The 20939-nt window shown below is 37.5% G+C and overlaps 2 protein-coding genes and 1 long non-coding RNA gene across 4 annotated transcripts in view; 1 reads left to right on the plus strand and 2 right to left on the minus strand.

The window, feature by feature from the left end:
* Positions 1-25: 25 nt before the first annotated feature.
* On the minus strand, positions 26-3801 carry LOC117235465 (SET and MYND domain-containing protein 4-like). Its single transcript, XM_033497507.1, has 7 exons — positions 3025-3801; positions 2169-2697; positions 1502-1824; positions 1146-1354; positions 902-1026; positions 564-773; positions 26-475 (listed from the first exon to the last, which is right to left on the minus strand). Exons 1-7 carry the CDS (start codon positions 3335-3337, stop codon positions 154-156), a joined length of 2031 nt encoding a protein of 676 aa, XP_033353398.1. The 5' UTR covers positions 3338-3801; the 3' UTR covers positions 26-153.
* A 134-nt stretch (positions 3802-3935) lies between these two features.
* Positions 3936-20939, minus strand: part of LOC117235471 (aquaporin AQPAn.G-like) — a 33985-nt gene continuing 16981 nt past the window's right edge. For both annotated transcript variants that reach the window (XM_033497517.1, XM_033497518.1), the window contains 3 exons: positions 20313-20506; positions 6909-7052; positions 3936-5319 (listed from right to left, as the gene is read on the minus strand). In XM_033497517.1, the coding sequence (XP_033353408.1) occupies positions 4921-5319; positions 6909-7052; positions 20313-20506 (737 nt within the window). In that variant the 3' untranslated portion in view covers positions 3936-4920. The remainder of the gene's footprint in view (positions 5320-6908; positions 7053-20312; positions 20507-20939) is intronic.
* Positions 11106-16217, plus strand: LOC117235476. Its single transcript, XR_004493677.1, has 2 exons — positions 11106-15649; positions 15862-16217. It is a non-coding gene; the product is annotated as an uncharacterized LOC117235476 (long non-coding RNA).

Consider the following 20939-nt stretch of genomic DNA (forward strand, 5'->3'; position numbering starts at 1 on the left):
TGTTCATTAAAAGAAAATAATAAAGTATCGAAGTAATAGCACATCGGAGTCGTATATTTCATATTTCTTATCCCATTAAATATTCAGTTAAAAAAGAAATTATCACATATATATTGAAATTATTATACTTGGTTACATTGACGCTGTGAATTCTTAAATATAAGAAACGTTTCCTAAAGGAAGCATGCATAGTCGAACACCTTGTTGACAAAGATGATAGTCTCTTATGGGTAAAGCAAGGGTTTCATCTAGAAGTTTTAAAATTTCTAAATAAGATTTTAACGCTTCTTGGTGCTTCCCTTCCTCGAGGTTTCTGGAAGCAGTTCGAAAAATGGCATCTGTGTCTTGCAAGGCTTTTAAACCTTTGAAAATATTAGTATTTTTGCCACATTTGGAACATCTGATCATGAACTCGTTTGTGTCTGCTTTTATAGGTAGAACGTTTCCGCATTCTTTACCAGTCTCGCACTTGAATCTGAAAAAGGATTGAAATATTTCATGCCTTTAATTTCGAGCCACAAAAGATTAAAGATTTGAAATAATCGTATCAAAATAAAGAATACCTTAGAATCGTTGGATCGATTTTTTCCAAAGTAGGCCAATGTGCTGTACATGCTTCACAGTTGCAATCGAACCAGTATTGTACTCTTAGTTTCCGTTTCCGTTCAGCTTCGGGAGTAGTTGTAAAAATTGGGCCGTAGTTTTCGGAGATTTCCTCTCCTGCTGGAATAGTGCGAATTGCTCGTACAACCATAGTGGTACCGATAAAATACCTATGTAGCCAGTGATGATTATTTACGATTTACTATTTCATAATTACTATCCTAGTAATTAAATTATGGACGATTGTCATTACGAATTTTATTTATATTACAGTTCGCAATCATAGGTTTCTATTTACCTGATGATACCAGGATTACACGAATGATTAAATAGTGAAACTGTCGAGTAAACACCCCCACCGATAAATTTGCTTTTAGCTTTTGCTAAAATATTGCTACCCTTTGGTACAGCTAATTCCGATATCTGAGAATGAAATGTAAACGTATAAATGCAAACAACGCACAAATATATAAAACCTCCGATTCTATACTTGATACTAGTTTTGTTGAAAAAAAAGGAAAAGGAGAAATAACACGACTTACTTCATGAGCGTTAAATTGTATTAACATTAAATTATGTAAAATCAAACTGCCTATGTATAATTCACCATCGGAGGGTATCGCTTCCGCTGAATCTGGGGTTTTAATCCATTCGGGAAAGTAAGGGCTTCGTTTTAAAAGTCTCAATAGCCAAGTAGCTATATAAGTTCTATGAAAAAGATCTTCCGACGTTCTTTCTTCCTCGTGAGTTACTGTACGAAGAGAAACATAATTGAATACTGTGCATATATTTTTCTCAATGAATATCTATTAGTAAACGTATTTAATATATTAAAAACATCATGATATTAGATTTATTCCATCAAAATTGATGGAATAATAATTGATTAATTGATTACTTAATCCATAGATAGCTTCGAAGTCATCGTGTCGACGAGGTCGCCGTGTCGAAGTCTCGAATCTCCCCTTCGTAGCTTTAAGCTTATCCTTGAGCGTCAATAATTCTTCGAAGGGTTTCTGAACGATTGCCTTTAAAGCTAAGAAACAGTTTACAGAAGTTTCCGAGAACCATAAACTGGGTAGTATCATGCATTCGTTTTTATGAATCTCGGCATCCTTGTTTCTGCAGGGAATACTACAGTAAGCCACGAAGTTGCACGTGTCACAGCTAGTTGGTATCGGTACGAATATTTTCGCGAAACAATGATGACAATTGCTGAGTCTGCAATGAAATTATATAAGTCTTAATATTAATCAAGTATAATTTCCCGCACTGTTTCTGAACAAGTCATTTGACGATTGAATGGAAATCTCGAATAAGGGTCTGTGGCACATTTTGGTCAAAGTTGAATTAACAGTTAAGCATTGTTCTACAATTCCTATCGACCGTTTTAATACACACAGCTTGCAGATATATAGTCAGAAGGCAAATCAACGTTGAATACAAGCAGCACGTTAGGTGTTTGAAACTTATGAAATTTAAAACGCGCTAGTTTTTCCAGTGTTTCTCGAAACGTGCTAAACGTGCTTGGACTCTTTTCGAGGTTTTTATTCAATTAACCGTACCTGTATTCGGCCAACAAGACTGCACAATGTGGCTTCTCTATCACTAGCGTTTCCCCAGGTTCGATGTCTTTAGTAGCAACGGCGTGTCTACCTATGTTACCACCTTCATCCTTAATTTCAACCGCTTTGCTGCAGGAAGGATACAGAGGATTGCAGTCCTCGATCTTTAGAGTCTTCTTTTTAGGCTCCCTAATCTCTTCTTTCTGAGGAATTTTCGACGTCTTCTGTGCCAGCCGATTACCTTTGTCTATCACAGCAAGCATAAGTCTAATGTCTGCCTCGAGCTTCTGTTTCTTGTCCAATGATAGTTTCGCAGTGTCTAATGCTTGCAAAGCGTTCCTGAATGCTAGCACAGCCTCGTCGTGTCTTTTTAATCCGAGCAAACATCTAGCGCGTCTTTCTTGAATTTTATAATGTAACTCATGCGGATATCCGACGCGTAAAGCTTCTTCCGCGTCTGTTAGACCGTAACTGTATTCTTCTAGGTGGTAAAGCGTTGCTGAACGATTCGCCAATATAACGCCTAAGTCTGAGGAACAATTCGCAATTGATTCGATCGTAGTTTTTAAAGCAAAGTAAAAGTTCACGTCGAATTTACGATTATACCAAAGATTCGAGACTTTCGCTGCCTGGTATCGCGTGATTATCAAAGTCGAGGCGAAGATCAAGTTACGTTAAATTTAAAACGCATCGACATAATTCTAACATTGTTATAAAATCAGTGTGCGATGAACTGGGCGCGTTGACAGAATAGCTTACGTAGAGATTGTGAAACGATCAATCTTACCGAAACAAATAACGCGTAGAATGTTAACGTTTCAACAGCATTAAATGAATAGCAGCGATCATCGATTACCTTTCCTAGGTGCTAGCAGAACCGCGTTCGAGTAAGATCCTAGCGCTTTAATAAATTCACCACGTCCAAAATACTTGTTACCAATATCCTTAAGTTTCAGAGCTTTCTCGCTGTTCTTCAGCAAATCTCCCTCTTCAGTAACTCGCACAGGCAGATTATAAATCACTGGATAACGCAGTAGGAAACGGATCCTTTCCGAATTTTCATTCAGAGCTATGAATTTTTTCATATCCTGCGGGCTAACCGCATTTTGGAGCGCCAGGAAATTTGACCGGAAGTAATCACTGACTCCGCTATCGTCCTCCCCTAACATCTTTTTCTACGCTTCCAATTAATTTTCTGTTGCACAAAATACTTTAATATGTTTCACGTACGTATATAGATAGCGTTCGATTTATGCGCGTTCACTGTAACACTTGTCGCAACTTCTTTTCATGGTTTACCGTACCGTTTTTGTGAGGACAGACTAATTACCAATTATAGATTTAAAGAAATCTTCCGTTTCGTTCGATGATCCGTTTGATCCGAGTAAATGATCTCGATTACTTCTCCAGTTGGTAATTTGCGATCGAATGACACGTTGCCGGTCGAGGATGCTGGGACTTACTGGCATCACCCAAGCATCCAAAAACCACGTTCGTCTATTTCGGTACGTGCTATTTCTGCTGCTTCGAGCCGTAGATGTGTGCGATACAACGAGGAAGTTCGACGGGAGCATGTGTAATTAGCGTGTAATGAAATTGTTTTACAAACCGAGTCCTTTGATACGAACTCGTTGAGATTAGTGTTTGAAGCGGAGCCATTAATTAAGAGTTGTACTACTTGCATACAGCATGTTTGGAATTTTATTAGATACAAATTGTTCAAGCTGCCGATGAAAGAATTGTTTAAATAAATACATTATACAAGCATAGTGTGCAATATGAACCATGTATTTATATGTGATATCTTACAAGTAAATGCAAGTACAATATGTACAAAACCTAAACGAGATACAAAATATATCGATACGACATGTACGTGGATATCTTTGTTGTGATAAGATGAAAATCTATCGAACGAAATTGTATAGCGTTCATAATATGATACATATATGTATCTATAATAAATTTGATAAATTACTATTAAAATTATCGATTAAAGTTAAATACATTTCATAAATTAATCGGATAAATACAGATTATGTAGCTAGAACATTTAGAGCGTATTAATTCTTTTCTCTTATCGTCATTAAAAATATGATAAATATTAAACAGATATACTTCATTAATTATACTATTAACAATAACAAAGTCTATTCTAAACAAGATGTTGTTTAAGTTTCTCCTTCGTGTATCTCTCATAGATCATTGCATGCAAAGTACATAAGAAAAAATTAACAGCAAACGCGGTTAGATGTATTGCAAAATGATTTGCGTTTATATCGTTTAATTTCGTTGAATTTTAATTGACTTGTTTCTTGATCCTTCCTTCAACGATCGAAATGCAAAAAACTGAAACGTATAAATATACCCTGTCTCGTCAATTATAAGTAGTATCTAAAACAATGCAAGGATTTAGTGTACTAAACATCTAATTGTACTAAACACTCGTTAAAAGATTACTCAGACTACAAACAGAACGTCCATTTCTTTCTCAGTTTAAAATATTCGATCAGTCGTGTTTTCTTTTGCAAAAATACCTTATCGTCAATTTCGGATATAAATTAAACCGAACGATATCTTCTCTCATTTTTTTCCTTTTTTTTTTTCGCGAGAAGCACCATTTAAACTTTTTTTAATACGTCAAATGCAGTAAATTTCCATTCAGCAGATATCAACATGATTTTTGACATGTTTCTTTTGTTTACAGGAAACGGGTCCACATCGTAAGCGATATTTACGTTCGATTCTGTTGTTAGAAGTCGTAAGAAGCTTCATCGTCCATCGTTTTATGTCTGAACGCCAATTTGTACAAGGCACCGGCGACACAGGCTCCGAGGATCGGTCCGACCCAATAGATCCACAGATCTTCCCATTCACCAAGGACGATCGCAGGACCTAACGACCTAGCCGGGTTCATGCTACTTCCTGTTACAGGTACAGCAGCCATGTGAGCCACGGTGATGGTCAATCCGATCGCCAAAGGCGCCCATCCTTTCGTGTCGGTTCTCTTGGGATCTGTTACTGCATGGATAACTAGAAGTAGCAGGAATGTAACAATCGCTTCCATGAAGATGCCTTGCATTTGGTTGACCAGTAAGCCCAAATTTGTGGCTCCTAAGCCCTTATCTGCCGCTTCAACAGGGATCAATAGCTGCAAATAATTACATTCATTTTGAAGGACGATATATACTGTATACTATAATACTACGAATATATCATAACATGTACTGTATATGGCATACGGATAAATGTTGTAAGAGAATGGGCAACAGCAGCGAGCGTTTAGGCTAATCACGCGTAATGCGTAGACTGTAGACTGTGGATTTTGATTTTGATGCATTTATGAGTAAAATACTCATACTTGGTTTCTATTTTTTAAATTATCCCCACAGAAATATGAAATTGCATATATATTCGCTAGACTAGTAATGCGAGCAGTATGGAGGAATGTTAAACGTAAAAAATATTAAATTAAGTTGTTTTTTTAGTTTATTCTTTACTTATTGCAAGTGGAGGTCCTATTTATCTATGAACCTATCTATTTATAATCTATAATCTATGGATCGTTTTTAAGGTATCTTCGGCAATAATACTTCGAACCATTTCAATCGTCTTGAATAATTTTATAAATATACTTCGAATACGAATATAGATTTATGATATTAAATTTACATAAATGTAGATATTACGAGTTTGCTTTTAGAAATTGCAGTGTATTTTTCGCGAACAGCTCGTCAACTTATCGCGATCTTTCGCGGATTTTGTTTCGTTATGGGATATACTAAAATGACGATCGACGATCAGTTAAAAGAATGATTCGATGCTGTTTCAACCACGTCAATTAGTACTGCAGCATGGGACATTATGTCAAAGCCGAAAAAGGTAACTATGTTCGTTCCTCAATTGTACAGTTTTTATTGGATAATTATAGCCGCGGTTCTTTCAATGGGTTCTGGTTTTCGACAACTACATATAGTCCAGCAACTGTAATTGTGGGCTTAATGGCTATCACATTGCATTATGTAATTTCATGCGACAGTATTGCAGATATAATCACGTCGTAACAATTATGCTTTATCCTAGTTTAAAAAAAGAAACTTATTTACTGTTGGTCATTATTTAAAGAACAAAAGTATGCGAAAAACACACGGGAAAGTATAATAACGATAAAATTGTTGTACATTTATTTTGAAAGATCTGTCAATGAATTTGTTTCTTTTCTCATACTTAATATTTTAATATATTACGTTTTGAAAAGTAATCAAATATCGTGTTCGATTGTGAGATATAGATCTATGAATTGTAAAATATATACCGACAAAGGCTAATCATCGAAATTGACCGCTATGCATGTCTATATGAATTAACTGTCACGAATGGATCAGGCATAATGCATACTTGTAATTTCCTCGAGTCGCTATTTTTTGATGTGACGAATATCGGCAAACAAATGATAAAACCTTGACCTTTAAATTAAAACGACGTTTTAATTAAAATCAGGCGACTAAAAAGCTTTGTTGGATAATTACAGGACAAAAAATCAATTCTCAGACTGTATCTACATTTACATACACACGTGCAACTTAAAAACAGGTTTAAAAAATAAAGATCAAAGAATATATAATATTATTGGTAATGAGAATTCAATCAACGGTAAAAGTGCTAATTAGTAATAATTATTGGTTATCGGTTGAATAAAAAATTCGAAGTGGTTCTTCTCTGAATTTTTGTTGATTTTACCTTTAAAATTCCTGAACCCGCGATTGCTCCGCAACACTGACAAACTATGTAACAAATTGTCTTTAGAAAGCTGCAATTCCCGCTTACTAAAAGTCCCATCGATACCGCCGGATTCACGTGACATCCTGAAATCGGACCTAATACCTGCAACAAAAAGAACATGCGTTCGAATAAGCGTTTGCAAACTATAACAATATATTTTAGAGTTAGAATTTCAGGTAACTTCCTATGGATCTACGACAGATTCGGCAAATATTTACAAAAAATCTAGTGATATTTCGCAAAGGGGCAAAGTGTTCTAGCTTGTTATCAGATTTCTAAACAACCGTGTACACCTGCATGATTCACTCGAGTAGTTCTAGAAACAGGTAACACGCGTGCACATGTTACGTGAAAAGATAATACGTCCGTGTTCTGAAATCTGTCCGTCAAAGTAACCGCGTTTATCTTCGTAAGAAATTCCTTAATTCTAATTCAAATTTCACAATTTCTGGAGCATGGCCGACCAGCGTACATACAGTCGACACATACAGTCAGCCACGAAAGTCTACGTACGCCTATCGAATTTCGTGTATCCGATTTACCAAAGAAACTGAAAACGCGTTTATATTTATATTTATATATGAACGCGATCAGCATTAATGTATTTCCGCAATGAATTACAAAAATTAAAACATTTAACTCAGAAAAATCTTGAGATAAAATTACATGAGAAATTACAAAACCTTTGATTTCATCGATGCCACGGAGATACCGGGCCATTATTGATGATTACGCAGGGAGGTGGAGGCTGCAAGATATTGATATGATATTAAGTCTACGTACGTCTATTTCGTAACATTGTATTTTATATCTTTTTAATCCTCTTATGTTTTTTTTTTTTTTTTTTTTTTTAGTAAAGATGAAACTGAACAAATCCTGTTACATTCGAGTAATATCTGTTTTAACGTATCGAGACAATTATATAATAAACTTTTTATTGTAATTCTATACTTGGGGGATATATGTAGACTTTCGCGACTGACTGTATGCATACTCGCGGTGAAATCAAAGTGCTATCGTCGGATCCATGACCACTTTTACAAAATGTTGGTTTGGAAGCTGAGGTCATCGAGGAATCGTCGGAAATTCGAAGAATGATCGTGCGATGCGAATTACGATTGTAAATCTGAATTCTGTTTCAAAAAGCGTGCCATTTTCGAGGCGCAACCGTGTCGCTTCGAGCCCTTGAAACCGCGTGTGTGACTCTGTATATCTTGCATGGCAACAGTCGCCCTTAATTCACGTTGCAAACTCGAGGCAATAAATGCGCGCGTATGCGTGTTCCTTTGTAAGTAGTATAAATGACGAACGAGTTTAAGAAAGATTGACGTAATGCGATTGATTTGTACGTCCTTTTTTGCAGCCCAAAGTATACAATCCTCTTTGGCGCGAATAGTCGGAGAAATTGATTCATAAACGCGCCGATGAGACGAAATGAAGCTCATTTGTTATCGATAAAACGATTTATGTAAGTATATTAAGAATTCAAGAAATATAATTAGAAGATCGGTATAATTAGAATAATAATTAGAAATATAATTAGAATAATCGGTATCGATATGTCTTTGGTATCGATACAAAAATATTTATTGAGAAACTATGAACGTTGCGTATTTATGTTAACCAAATTAGTAAGGATTTTCCTGTATATAAATGGCTTTCTTATTTCTCGTCAGCAAATATCAAAGTATGGTGCGTCGTAGATTAACCGGGAGAGTAAGAGCAAATACGTCGTAGACTCTGCGACGACAGTCAGCCTGCCGGAAATGTTTGTGGTGGTATCGTGACAGAAACCAGTTGGAAGAAGCTGAGATTCCGAACGAAATCGAGTAGCCAGAAAATAAGTTACAGGAGGAAAGACCGAGACAGATGAAAGACGCTAGTTGGAGAGTCAATTTACAAAGAAGGAAAAGATTCTCGCCCGATCCTCCTCTCCAAAGATTGATCGCGTGCTTCGGTAGAACATGAAAATAAACTTGACAAATATTCTCGAATGCTCGGTTTATAAAAATTCAGCTTTTTTTAATGATCCTTAATCTACAAGTCTATAAGGCGAAAGATGCGACGGAACAAGGCAATAAAAGGTAATAAAATTGTCTTTTTTTCGGTTCTTTTTACATAATTAGAGAGGAAACGAGAGAAGGAGTACAACTGGAAGAAAAGATAGTAGATCGGAACGGTAAAACCATAAAATGGTCCTTGCGTTTTATATTTTAAACTTGCACCGTGATTACACGATATATTTGTGATTCTTCGGCTTTCAATCGTGTCGTTAATACTCGCATTGCCACTCGTCCCGACGTTTTGCGAACACAGCCAGTTCGCTTCCTCAGGAACAAAACGTAATGCGTTAACGACACGATTGAAACCCGAATAATCGCAAGTATGTTATTAAAAAAATGATAGATAGTTAGTGCAGAGCGTAAAGAGATTTAAACAGGGCACAATAGAAACTTTCTTAAAGAAAGGGGTGGGTGGTTCGATTTGAGTCCAGTAAAATCGGGATGGCGGTGGACACTGGCGCGGCGCTGAGCGGCACGGCCCAGTTCTCATGCACGTCGACAAGGTCTCCGTTCGCCCCGGGCGATCGGTACACATGCGCCGACGAGTTGCTGCGATTACGTAACTCATCTTCTCCGACCTTACGCTCTTCTCCTTTTCTTACTCTTGTTCCTCTTCTTCTTCATCTTCTTCTTCTTCTTTTTCTTTATCTTTTTCTTCTTCTTCATCTTCTTCTTCTTCTTGTTCGTTTCGATCCGGTTATTCGCTGTGCCTTTTATCGACGTTGTCGCGAGGATAGCAGCCACGTTGTTCATTCGGCATAAATTGTCCGAATGCGCGGTGCTTCGAGCAAAGATCAAACGGTGAGATATCGACTAATTGATTTTATTAATTACAGGATGGAGCGCAGGCGACGCGTGGCTCTCATTTAATCGAAACGCGAATGGTCGAGCTCGCGGGAACGCTATGTAATTACCGAGAACGAAGGGTTTGTCGCTTTAAAAGGTCGCGTTTCAATACGCTCTTGTGAAAATTAATTTCACGTCCCCGAGGGACAGAGGCCTTGTGCCGAATGAAAAGAGTCCTATCTCGTGCGATTTTAATTAATACGCGGCTCATCACGGCTCGCCAACAAGCGCGAAGTGACGTTCGTAGACGCGCGAACCTACAAAGGGGAAAGTGTTGCTTCAACTTTTCATCGAGCACCGGCGCGTCCTTCGTCCAACGCTGCACTCGGTTGTTCCAAGAAGAGCAATAAACGAACTCCGGCTTTTATTCGGGAGCTCCCGCCTCGATAAAACTTTTCATGCATGTACGTCCTCTTTTCCTCCTTTTTTTTTCTCTTCTTATACCTTCTCGACGTCTTCTGATTCTTGGTGTGCACGGGCCGCGCGACCCGCTTATCTCGCATTAATCTTGAATTATTAATTCTGCAGAACGTCTAGATATCGTAGACTTACGATGGGATTTACCGGTGGCGAAACAACGTTCGAGAAACGAGCACACGCGAAAAATTGTGAACTTCGAAGGCTCGTGAGATGCTGAAACGAGGTTGACGCACCGCGTCGGCTTCTTTCGTTCGCAGATGGATTGTTACGAAGATACAAGGAAACTTCAGCTTTATCAAGTTATTCTTTAATAATAAATCTCGTTTTTCGGATAAACGGTCTCGGCATGTATTCGGCATTCTTGTTTCACTCGTGTTTCGATGAACTGAAAATTGAAAGATGTTCGTCAAGTAAAATACGAGGAAATTGTCTCTAACCGGTATATATAATCCGTTCAACTGTTTAGATGAGATAAAATGTTCTACTTCATTGAGATTCGTGACCCACGTAGTGACCTACGACCCACAGCCCGAGGATACGTTGCTTGAGCGTTCACGGATTTGCCTCCGTTCTCGTTCTCTTAAACAAATTACGATACATAGAAATCCATCGTAATGTCATGAGTGTCGCATTTAACTGTAACTGCCAGCTGTATTCGATCGATCATATGTTTCAGACGCGTAAACACGTAATTTGTACGTGTCTTGAATATTAATCAGATCATTAACGAAGCACGTTTCGACAGATTTCTTTCGAATCTGAACGCTGTAACCTTTGATCTTGTACTTCTTTTTTGCTATTCGTAAGAAGTTTCATTTGCGTCAGAACTTCTTGTCAGAGCGCGAAACTTTTATCGCGTTCAGCTTGTTGAATACGATCAACGTACATACAGCTTCGAACAAATCGTTTAATTACCGTGTTATTCAGTCATAGTAAACGTTAATTATAACAATTATTTCGTACGATTGGACTGATATTATTAATCAAATTACAAGCAGAGTAACGTACGACGCGAAGATTTCGCGACGAGTCAGCCGATCGTCACGTTCGACGAAACAATTGTAAAATTGGAAGAATTGTTTTTGAAACGGCAATCTACAACTTGTCGATTTGTCGTCCGCGAATCCGTCGATGTTATTAATTACCGAACTATTGTGCAAGAGATTCCAGCTATTCGCACGAGAAACTAACTCGTACTTTGTAAAATTCGCAAAGTATGACGGTGGTCTTGCCCGCATAATTAGGGTGCACGACTTGCACACGAGCTGCAAGGTTTATGTACGATCATGCGGGACAATGATCTTTCACTCTTGGATCACGTTGCACAACAGCTCGAGACGAGGGAGCGGTCTCTCTCATAGGCCTCCGAAAAGACCTCCAGCGAGATGACTCTAATATTTGCCGAAGGATATACGTACAGCTGTTACGACAGGATCGATTTTATCGCGAATTTCAAACGAAACGAGGAATCACGTACGTATCACGATTATCCTTTCGTACGAAGCATTCTATGTTTTCTTTTTTTTTTTTTTGCATTCTTAATCGAATCATCAGAAAAATTCAGGAGTCCAGATCTAGAAACTAGTTTATGTAAGTTTCTACGTAACGGATCTGGACGTGCGTAAGACGTTTGCTTTACCAGACGCATAACGATAAACGTGTCACAAATCATAAACTGTTGCAGTTAGCTAATTATTCTGTCGTAAAGGAAACGTTGTTTTTTACGCAAACGAAAAGAACTGAAAATTGGTAGTAATTAATTTCGACCATTGTGCTGTATTTCTTTCAAAATGTCCACGCAACAAAGTTGCACAATTCGAGGAGGCGCAACGAATTCTACGTAAAATTATCGTCCTCCATGAATGTTCGTCAAATTTCTATGTTTCACTCGAGGAGTTGCTTAAACCTTAGTCAATTCTACCGTCTTGGATAGAAGCGTGCTTATTAATTTGCGGTCACGCATCGCATGACAGTTCTATGATATTAAGAAATTAAGATTAAGAAATGGCTTTAAGGGATTATCAACGTGTTCTCGCAACGTACGTCGGACATCGCATGGCGCAGGTAGGTGAACGATATACGAGGTATCTAAAACGTAACAAACGATAGCTCGTGACGATGGTCTGCTGTTCGCTAAGGAGTGTACGCCTCGAATTACGCAAGTGAAATATCGCTTATCTGATGCACGCGTGATGACGTTACCTGGGTTAGTTGTTGCAGGTGTTACGCGTTATGTGTCTCTTTTCGTTTCATCTGACGTGACAGTGTGTAAACATTTCTTATACTCCGGATGGCGAATAACGCCATTTCATTTTTTTTACAGCTGTATGTACATTCAGCGTAAAGTACAATATTGCCTTGCGGTCTGACTGCGAATGGGCATAGACTTATTAGGCATTTTCTATCTGAAATGGCACTCCAAATCAACTCACGAAGTTCTATTTGTTCATACGAAACTATAACATTTTGTTTGAATACGCTTTAACAACAGTGAAAAAATTATAGTTTTTGATATATTATTTATATAAACGAATTTTTCTATAGTCTTTCTATACGGTAATATCAATTTTTCAAAAAACGCAAAATTCCTTCGTTGACGTAATTCTTTTATCTCTAATATTTCTCGAGATATTTTAAAACGTACGTCTTCGACCCTAAAATTTGAGTGCTGTTCTCACGTTCGAGATGCGAGGCAAGAAAAAATACGTGACGAATATTTTTGGTCAGACTATGAGTCTGTGGAGTTTGATCAAGATCGGTTTACTACGGTTGCGACGTTTCTCGCGAGACCGACGAATTTAAAAAATCTTCCAGCGAAATTGTATTTTCTGGAGGTATTCGCGTAATTTTTGAGAAAATGCAGATCGTGTTAAAATCACGAACGGCTATGTAAAAGCATGCAGATCCGCTGAAAACGTGAAAATGATTTCAGCATAGGGCATTAATCATAAGTAGGCACTTACTTTGTCCATAACAGGGTACTCGCACGCGTATCGTCGCGATGGAAGATTAATAAGTGGCGTTTTTCTCAACATTTGTCGTCAATGACGATTCATTATCAAGCAGAACCAATCGAATTTAACCGTTTCGTCTCGGATTTTTACCATGCGCCTCGAGTTGTCTCACTAATTGCACGACTCGTAAAACTCGAAGCAAATGTGCGAAGCTGCGTCGAGATCGTATCCCGTGGAATCATCCTCGACATTTTTCATTCTACGCTTCGCAACGTGATTATGCAATGTTAACGTCTTCTTCTTTGACAACTCCTCGTTCGTTTGCGACAAATGGCGCATAATGCAGGGCGGTAAACGTATGATTTGCATTCAAATTATCGCCGACACCTTCGACGTTCGTGCCTTATTTTTTTCTTCCTTTTCGCTTGTTCTTTTTCGGACCTTTCTTATTGTCAAACGCGTCACGTAAAAAGAAAAAAAAAAGGAATTTATTTAAATTTACGTATGTAAATGCGCAAGAAGGAAAAGAACGATAGCTACACTACGCCCTACGTATCGAAAATCCTCGCTTCGTCTCTTTCAGTCAGCGTGACTCACTGTACCCATTCCACGTCCCACAATGTGAGAATCGTGATAATTGCCAACGTCGAAATACCGCGTTCCCTTTCGATTCGCTAAGCCGAAGGACTAATTGACAAACCAAAGTCAGGCAAAAAATCGAAGAAAGCGAAAAACAAACAGAAAGATCAGCACCGCCCGAGCAGAGGAAGATCGAACGCAAAAGTACACCCAACCGAAAATGAAATTATGTAAATAACAATTACGAAACCGAAGGAATGTACCGACTAAATATGTATAACGCGTCGGGCAACGATAACGAACGAATGAAAATAGCTGTGACAGCGAAGGTGGTAAGTCTGACCCATGAGTTCATCATATTGATATGTTTATTTGCGTACTTTTCTTTCGTGTAATACCGATGTAATGTAGAGCGAACTGTAATGGCTTACGTGCTTGCGAATTTCTTTTTTAGCATCATGCGAACAGCCGAATGCGTAGTCGAAACGCTGCTACAATCTTGTAATTTATGTGGTAAATAAACATTCTTTTATAACAAAAAAAACGTGGTAGACTGATAGGTTCTCGAATTACTCTATCACGAATTCAGATCTCTCACGATCAATAAATTCTTTTTTTCTCCCTTTTGTAACTTGTTTTCCGCGGATGTGCTTATATATTCATGTTCTTTTATTTTGTAATATCTTCCTTCAGCATTTTGTTAGTCTTTTTCCTTCTCTTTAAATTTACTGCCATTGCGTTACATTATATAAATACAATATACAGGATGATTCAGACACAAGTATTTTCAACAAAATATTATCACATTATCCGGCGGACATACTTGGTGAACGTTAAAAAAAAATTGACCTATCGAATATTAATTTTATCGCGTACCAAGAATACCTTCTTTAAAAAAACGTATCTTCGTTGCATCTTCTCTGATTCAGAATTCGCCGCTGGTTTGTGAAACTTTGGTTGACTTTTCTGAATTTGACAATAGGGAATACAACGTGGCGGAATAATTTCTACGGTTGATGTACGATCTCCATCGTCGTGTATAAAAATGCTATTAAAGCGAGCAACGTCCACCCCGTGAACTCAGAATTAATAGGAATTGTATCGTGTCCACAATATAGACTGATCGCTTTTAATATCTTGCCAAATAATAAATATTGACGAAAATGACAAAATATGATTCATCGATTATGAAAAATGTTATCAAAATCGATGACCCAACGACTGTGACCTTTCCTTGCGAGATAACACGCGACGAAGTAAAATACATAGAGGAACGACACAGAGGATTATAAATAGGCGTATCTGCAGCGTGCAGGCTGTCGGAAAATAAAGTATTAAAAGAGACAGAACAAGAGCCACATTAGTCCGATCGGAGGTTCGAGGCGAGTCAGCGGTCTCGAGTAGGTTGTCGGAGCCTTCAGGGCAGAATTGCACCATCCAGAGAGTTAGATCCCCTTGGGCGAATCAGCGGCCTTATTTACCCTTCTACCAACGTGCCGGCGGCTTTCTGAGATCAACCAACGTCACGTGTAAAACGGAATACACGCGTGTGCATACGTAACGCGTATGCGTAAAAGGCGTTGCACACGCGCCAGACTCTGCGTATAAAAATATTTTTGCCTTTTTGTACCGCCTAACCGTTAGCTCGGTTGTATGACATTTTTATACCACCTGGAGAAACTTACATCGGGTTAGAAGGAAATTGGACGCGTACTTGTGCCTGTTAATCTAATAACAAATAGTGATTTCTTCGTGTCGATATACAGTGGCTACAAGAAATATTCGTACACCATTGTGTTTGTCATAACGCGTGTACATATTAATTAATTAGATTCAGGTATGTGAAATTTCGTATCATTTTTAAGTATAATACTCTCGCGTGGCTACAAAAATTACATAAATGCAGAATTAATAAATAAAAAATTATATAAGTGCAGAAGTACAAATATAAATTTGTAGCCATCGTAGATTTTTTCGTATCATAATCACGTGTTATTTGGCAATAGCGATAGTCGATGCATACGACTTATGGATTATATTTGTCATTAGATATTTATACGAGTGCACATTGCCGACAACGAGAGAATAGGCAATAAAGGACATACATAGGTAATGCGTGTTAATGTTTCAAATTTATATGAATTATATTTATACGCGGCAAAGTCGTGAATATAATTGTGATAAATGATCGCAGAATGGAAACTGATTGGTCGAGGTATAAAATGTTCCACGATGTAATTTAATATAATTTAACTTCATTAAAAAGTTGCCACACTCTTTACGTTTATAAATTTGTAAAAATGAGTATTTGAAGTGTATATCACTTTTTCTTTCGCATAATGGAAAAACGAAGCAAAAACGAATGTACGAGATTGTATATATTAAAGTACCCTTAAAGTGTTCGATTAATGTCGTTTATACGTTGCCGTTTACCCGTTCGCTTCCATTTACTCGTTAACGTCGCAAGAGTAAACGCAGACGGGTAAATACTGACAGACCCCGACTACCTGAACTAAGAATGGTCTAACCGCAAAATACTTCAAAGTATCCACTAGTTCGATCGTCGTTCCGTACCGTAGCACAGGAAAGCCAGAAGATAAAGAAGAAGAGACTGAATTGATAATTCGATCGGCGAGTGATTCGCTAGCTTAGCTCGAGTTACACCGCATTACGTTCCCAAGTAAAACAAGTCGGAAAGAAATATTTGAAAAAGTGAAAGAAGATCTTTCGAAGTGTTTTTAAACGTACGTATCTAGACTGCGAATTTTTATGCATCCGTAGGAAATTTGAAAATACAAAATTACACAGGTAAAAAATTTCATAGGTAAAACAGTTCTCTAGCGAGGTTTTGCTCTTTTAAATTACATTCTCACAAATATGAATTTGCAGAAAAATCCGCAGTCTCTATTTCTTTAGACAGTGTGAAATTTTGAGTTTGTTACAAGTCACCCGTCTGAGATTATACGTTTGGTGTATCGTATTTCTAAATTACGACTGAAAGTGTATTTTTAAATGACAAAATATACGTCCAATAGACACTGTACAGTAGACGATGTACGGTTCCTTTGTTGGATAGATTCTTAAAAGGAACACGCCGAACGACATTCGATCGATCTAAATTTATCATTCTTTCTGAACGAACCATTATAGACTCGATTATTATGTAATATAGACTGACGGTTACGCGAACTAGCTTTATTCTAAATCCTCGTAATGACAGATCTCGCAGAGAACTCGATGTCAGCCATTGAGACGCATGCTCGCTTGATCTGTTCCTTGCTTGAATGATCTTTTCCTTTCTTTTTTTCTTTTTTTGAAATGTTAATGAATGTGGACTAAGGTTCGACCTGCGCGTGGTTGGAGGCGCGTGTTCGCGGCCAGGAGAGCCTGTTCGTTTGTAGTTCATGCCTTCCGGTGAAGATCGAACCGGAGAAGGAGAAAGAGACAGGCAGTCTGGTTGCTAAACGCTTCAGAAAGGAATCGAATTCACAAATTGCTGATTTCGTGGACCCAGCTGCTTCCCACGTGCCCAACCTACCTACGCCTAGTTAAACGACTACGTTAACACGCTGGGTTTATCCCTCGTCGATGCTTCTTAGAATTATCGATACTTTTAACACGTTCACTACAACGGTGACCATCGGTGATCCAGGTCACTAAATTTTTTAGAACGATTAAGATAAGATAAATTCCATGGACTGGCAACAAATTTCGTGGACTAAATTTCCAACAATCTGAATGATTTAGATAACATTGTCAAAAGAAAGTAGGCAAATAGAACGCATTTCGCAAAAATTAAACGTTACGATGTGGCATATTTCGATCTATCACAGATCCTGAAAAAGAAAATATATATATGAAATTTGCACGGCAATCAACCTGTTCGTGTACCATTCGTGTACCACATATTACAATTTTTGAACTTTCATTATGTTTTATGAAAAATTTGCTTTTCACCTCTGCCAGATTGAACGAATTCGTTTCAATTCAGTACAGATTGCGACGAGTATAGTCTAGTTTTGCATCGTCGATTTTCGTGTACCATATTTATCTTGGCTTTTATCGTTACAATTATCACTCAGAAGGAAACTAAATTACAGAAATTAGCGATAACGTTTCAATTTTTTGAGCACGAGAGATTCTCATTGCAGAATTCAATTTGAAAAATGAGAAATATTCGGATATCGAGGGACGGGTCAGAGATGCGTGAAATTTATCGTCGAATTGTCTTTGCTGGTATGGAGATTGAAACGAGTTGCGAAAGTTGGCATTGAGCAGAGAGGAAAATAATGTTCCGAAAGAGAAAATAAGTCACGTTTAAAAAAGATTTACTTCGTTTAATGGCACATGTTACGATAAAATGTTGCTCGCCGGGTTGTTCGCTTCGGTACTTTACGCTTCAACTTCTCTACTCTGCTGTCTGCTACTTGCAACCAACGTCTGACCTATTTTTTTCTCCAGTCGATCAACAATAACCGTTACACTTTTTCCGAACAAACAATAAATTGCCAGTCGAAAGATGTCTAGAGAATTTTCAGGAAACATTAAATTATTAGCTTTCCTTCGTGATGAAAGCCAGGCAAATATACGAGAGATTTGAACGCGTTGGTTTTCGAACATTTAACGTTTTTACGCGAAACTTCTTAAATAATTCTTGTGAGAAGAGATCGTACAAGGAACGAAGTTACAAAAAGTTGTGAAAAGAATTGTAGTTGTTATCATTGATCGATGCAGATGCGTGTAATAAAAATAAAAAGAATTGATCAAATCTAAAAATTTATGGTGCAATATAATTTACAAGATGGAGATAAAAATAAAAGGTGATTCGATAATATTGCATAATAACGATTTATGTACTTCATAAACACCTATTTTTACGAGAAAATACATGATTAAAATTTCTTAATAAAAAGTAATCCGCACGGTGATTATTATTTGGCTTCTCATAAGCGAGTTTTATTAAAAAAAAAAAAAAAAGAAAAAAAGAAATAAGAAATACGTATGTAATACGAACAGAAAGTAAATATTTAACGCGATCTTTTTTCAGATCGAATCTCTTAATTATACTTGTACATATCCAATTATTGAGCCATTTTAGCTTTTACTTCAAATATTATCTTACTTTCTGGGTTAATCGATAAAGAGATTTTAACGAAAGCTTATTACATACTGCAATATAATTTTTCGCCGGTCTTTGATCTCCACGTTCAATTGAATCGATCTCAGGGATCATTTACTTTCACGAAGAATCTCTACCGTTTTATCCGGAATAATATTCAAACTTTTAAATGATCTTTTCTTTTCGCCCATAACAATTTCTAACGATCGGCAAACTCATAAAATTGTTTTCAAGCCAAACGAAAAGTACGGTCATGAAATCTCAAGAGTTCAACTAATTCTTGATAATTTGTAAAACAGTGCGATCGATTTAACGGAAAACGAAATATAAAATCGATCGTAAAACTTTAAGACCTTGCCCGATCGCTTTCGATTTCAACGATGAATAATTTGCACGTGCGGACTTATCGACCAAACAAATTAATTCTCAATTTGCTAATCGACTGAAAAAAAAAAAAGAAGCATCGCGTACGAATGAACGAACGATAGTGAGAGCAGTGGAAACGGTCCGTTCGTCAAACCTCACCTGGCGTGACGTTTTAGTAAGGTGAATGGAGTCCCCCCTTTCTTTCTCTTCCCCACCACCGTGTGCTCCAAGTACATGATTCTTATGGGACGAGTGGAGAACACGATTACTTTTGTCCATTCAATGAAATCAGATAAATGCGAGGTGGCAAACGATTTATCACGTGAGTAATACTCACCACGAGGAAAACTGGAGAGCGCGTGGGCTGCCGAAATTTCGGCAAATCATTATTTATCTTTCTTCGTATTAATCAATTTATGCGAAAGTTTCAAAGTTTTTACTGTTTCACATTTTATAAGTAAACGACAGAACAAAGTAAAGGAGAGATGTGTTAAAACCACGATAAGACGCGGGGAGGTTCGAAAGAGTTTTAAATCTCTTTGGTAATATTACTTATTTTGTCAGGTAAATCGAATTATTACCGTTTCATAAGATAAACATTTTCACTGAAAAATTTGATAGATCTTATCAAATTGTTCTACGTTCGAGAAGCCAAATTACCTTGCTAAACTAGTGTTCATATCGAGCAAATCTTATCAACGACTTTGATAATTAGCAACACTATCAGCGCTGAAAAACGTTAAATATTCTGTTTTAACATAATGGACTAAGTTACTCCGGCTATTTATTTTCCTTAATTATTTAAAAATATGCCTCTACCAATCTTACTTTTCAATCTTTCGAAAATACTCGATACTTTTTATACCATTGCATGTAATTTAACGCGAAATCATGAAATGAAAGTTATATCACGGCTCTCGGTGCGGTAACAGTTAATTTTGTTTGTCGAATCGGTCGAGGCTCGTTATCTTTCCTAGCAGAGTATTAATAATTATGTATCGAACACGTGACTTACGTGAGCTAAGCTGGCGACAGCCAGACCAAAGGTGAACGCGATGTGTATCACCGTCGGAGGATTGTTCGCGGACCACGTGATACAGGATGCACAGCCGATCAGCACCAGAAGAAACGTTCCCAAGGTTTCGGCGAACAGCTTCAACAGAAACTCGAACTTCATCACCTCTTCGAGGCCGACGAAATCTTTCATGCCTGGACAGAACCAACAAGAAGAAGAAGAAAATAACGTGTGACCATTCGGATTACATCGTCGAGCAACATTTTTGCATTCTCGTTGTAACATTTTGTTGGTAATTAAATAACGCATGAAAAGACATGGGAGACGTTTCTCACTGTCCGTCTTTATTGAAACGTCAAATCTCGTAGCGTATTCAAGAAATGAGCGCGAACACAAGTGAATATTCGTCATTGTCGGTGTCGTCTTTTTAAGCATACGTCGCGATGATTGTTATCTTTAACAAAAGAAATCCCGTCTTCTTGTCTGCTGGTGTATCGATCATTCGAATACAGGTATGAATAATTTTAACTCATTGTGCCGACGTTTTTGTACTTGTTTGCTTTCCTTTCTTTCTTTTCGTTACCTTTCTGTTCTTTCTTTCTTTTTTCTTTTCTTTTCTTTTTTTTT

This window comes from Bombus vosnesenskii, unplaced genomic scaffold (assembly GCF_011952255.1).
Source record: "Bombus vosnesenskii isolate JDL3184/JDL3185 unplaced genomic scaffold, Bvos_JDL3184-5_v1.1 scf7180000013316, whole genome shotgun sequence".
Lineage (NCBI taxonomy): Eukaryota > Metazoa > Arthropoda > Insecta > Hymenoptera > Apidae > Bombus > Bombus vosnesenskii.

Bases quoted from the DNA above. Each gene is read 5' to 3' on its own strand.
- LOC117235465 (XM_033497507.1), bottom strand. From the start codon at position 3,337: ATGTTAGGGGAGGACGATAGCGGAGTCAGTGATTACTTCCGGTCAAAT. The intron at 1,027-1,145 runs GTAAGTCGTGTT...TTTCATTCTCAG, and splicing joins TACAATTTAACGCTCATGAA to ATATCGGAATTAGCTGTACC. The intron at 476-563 runs GTATTCTTTATT...ATCCTTTTTCAG, and splicing joins ATCGATCCAACGATTCTAAG to ATTCAAGTGCGAGACTGGTA.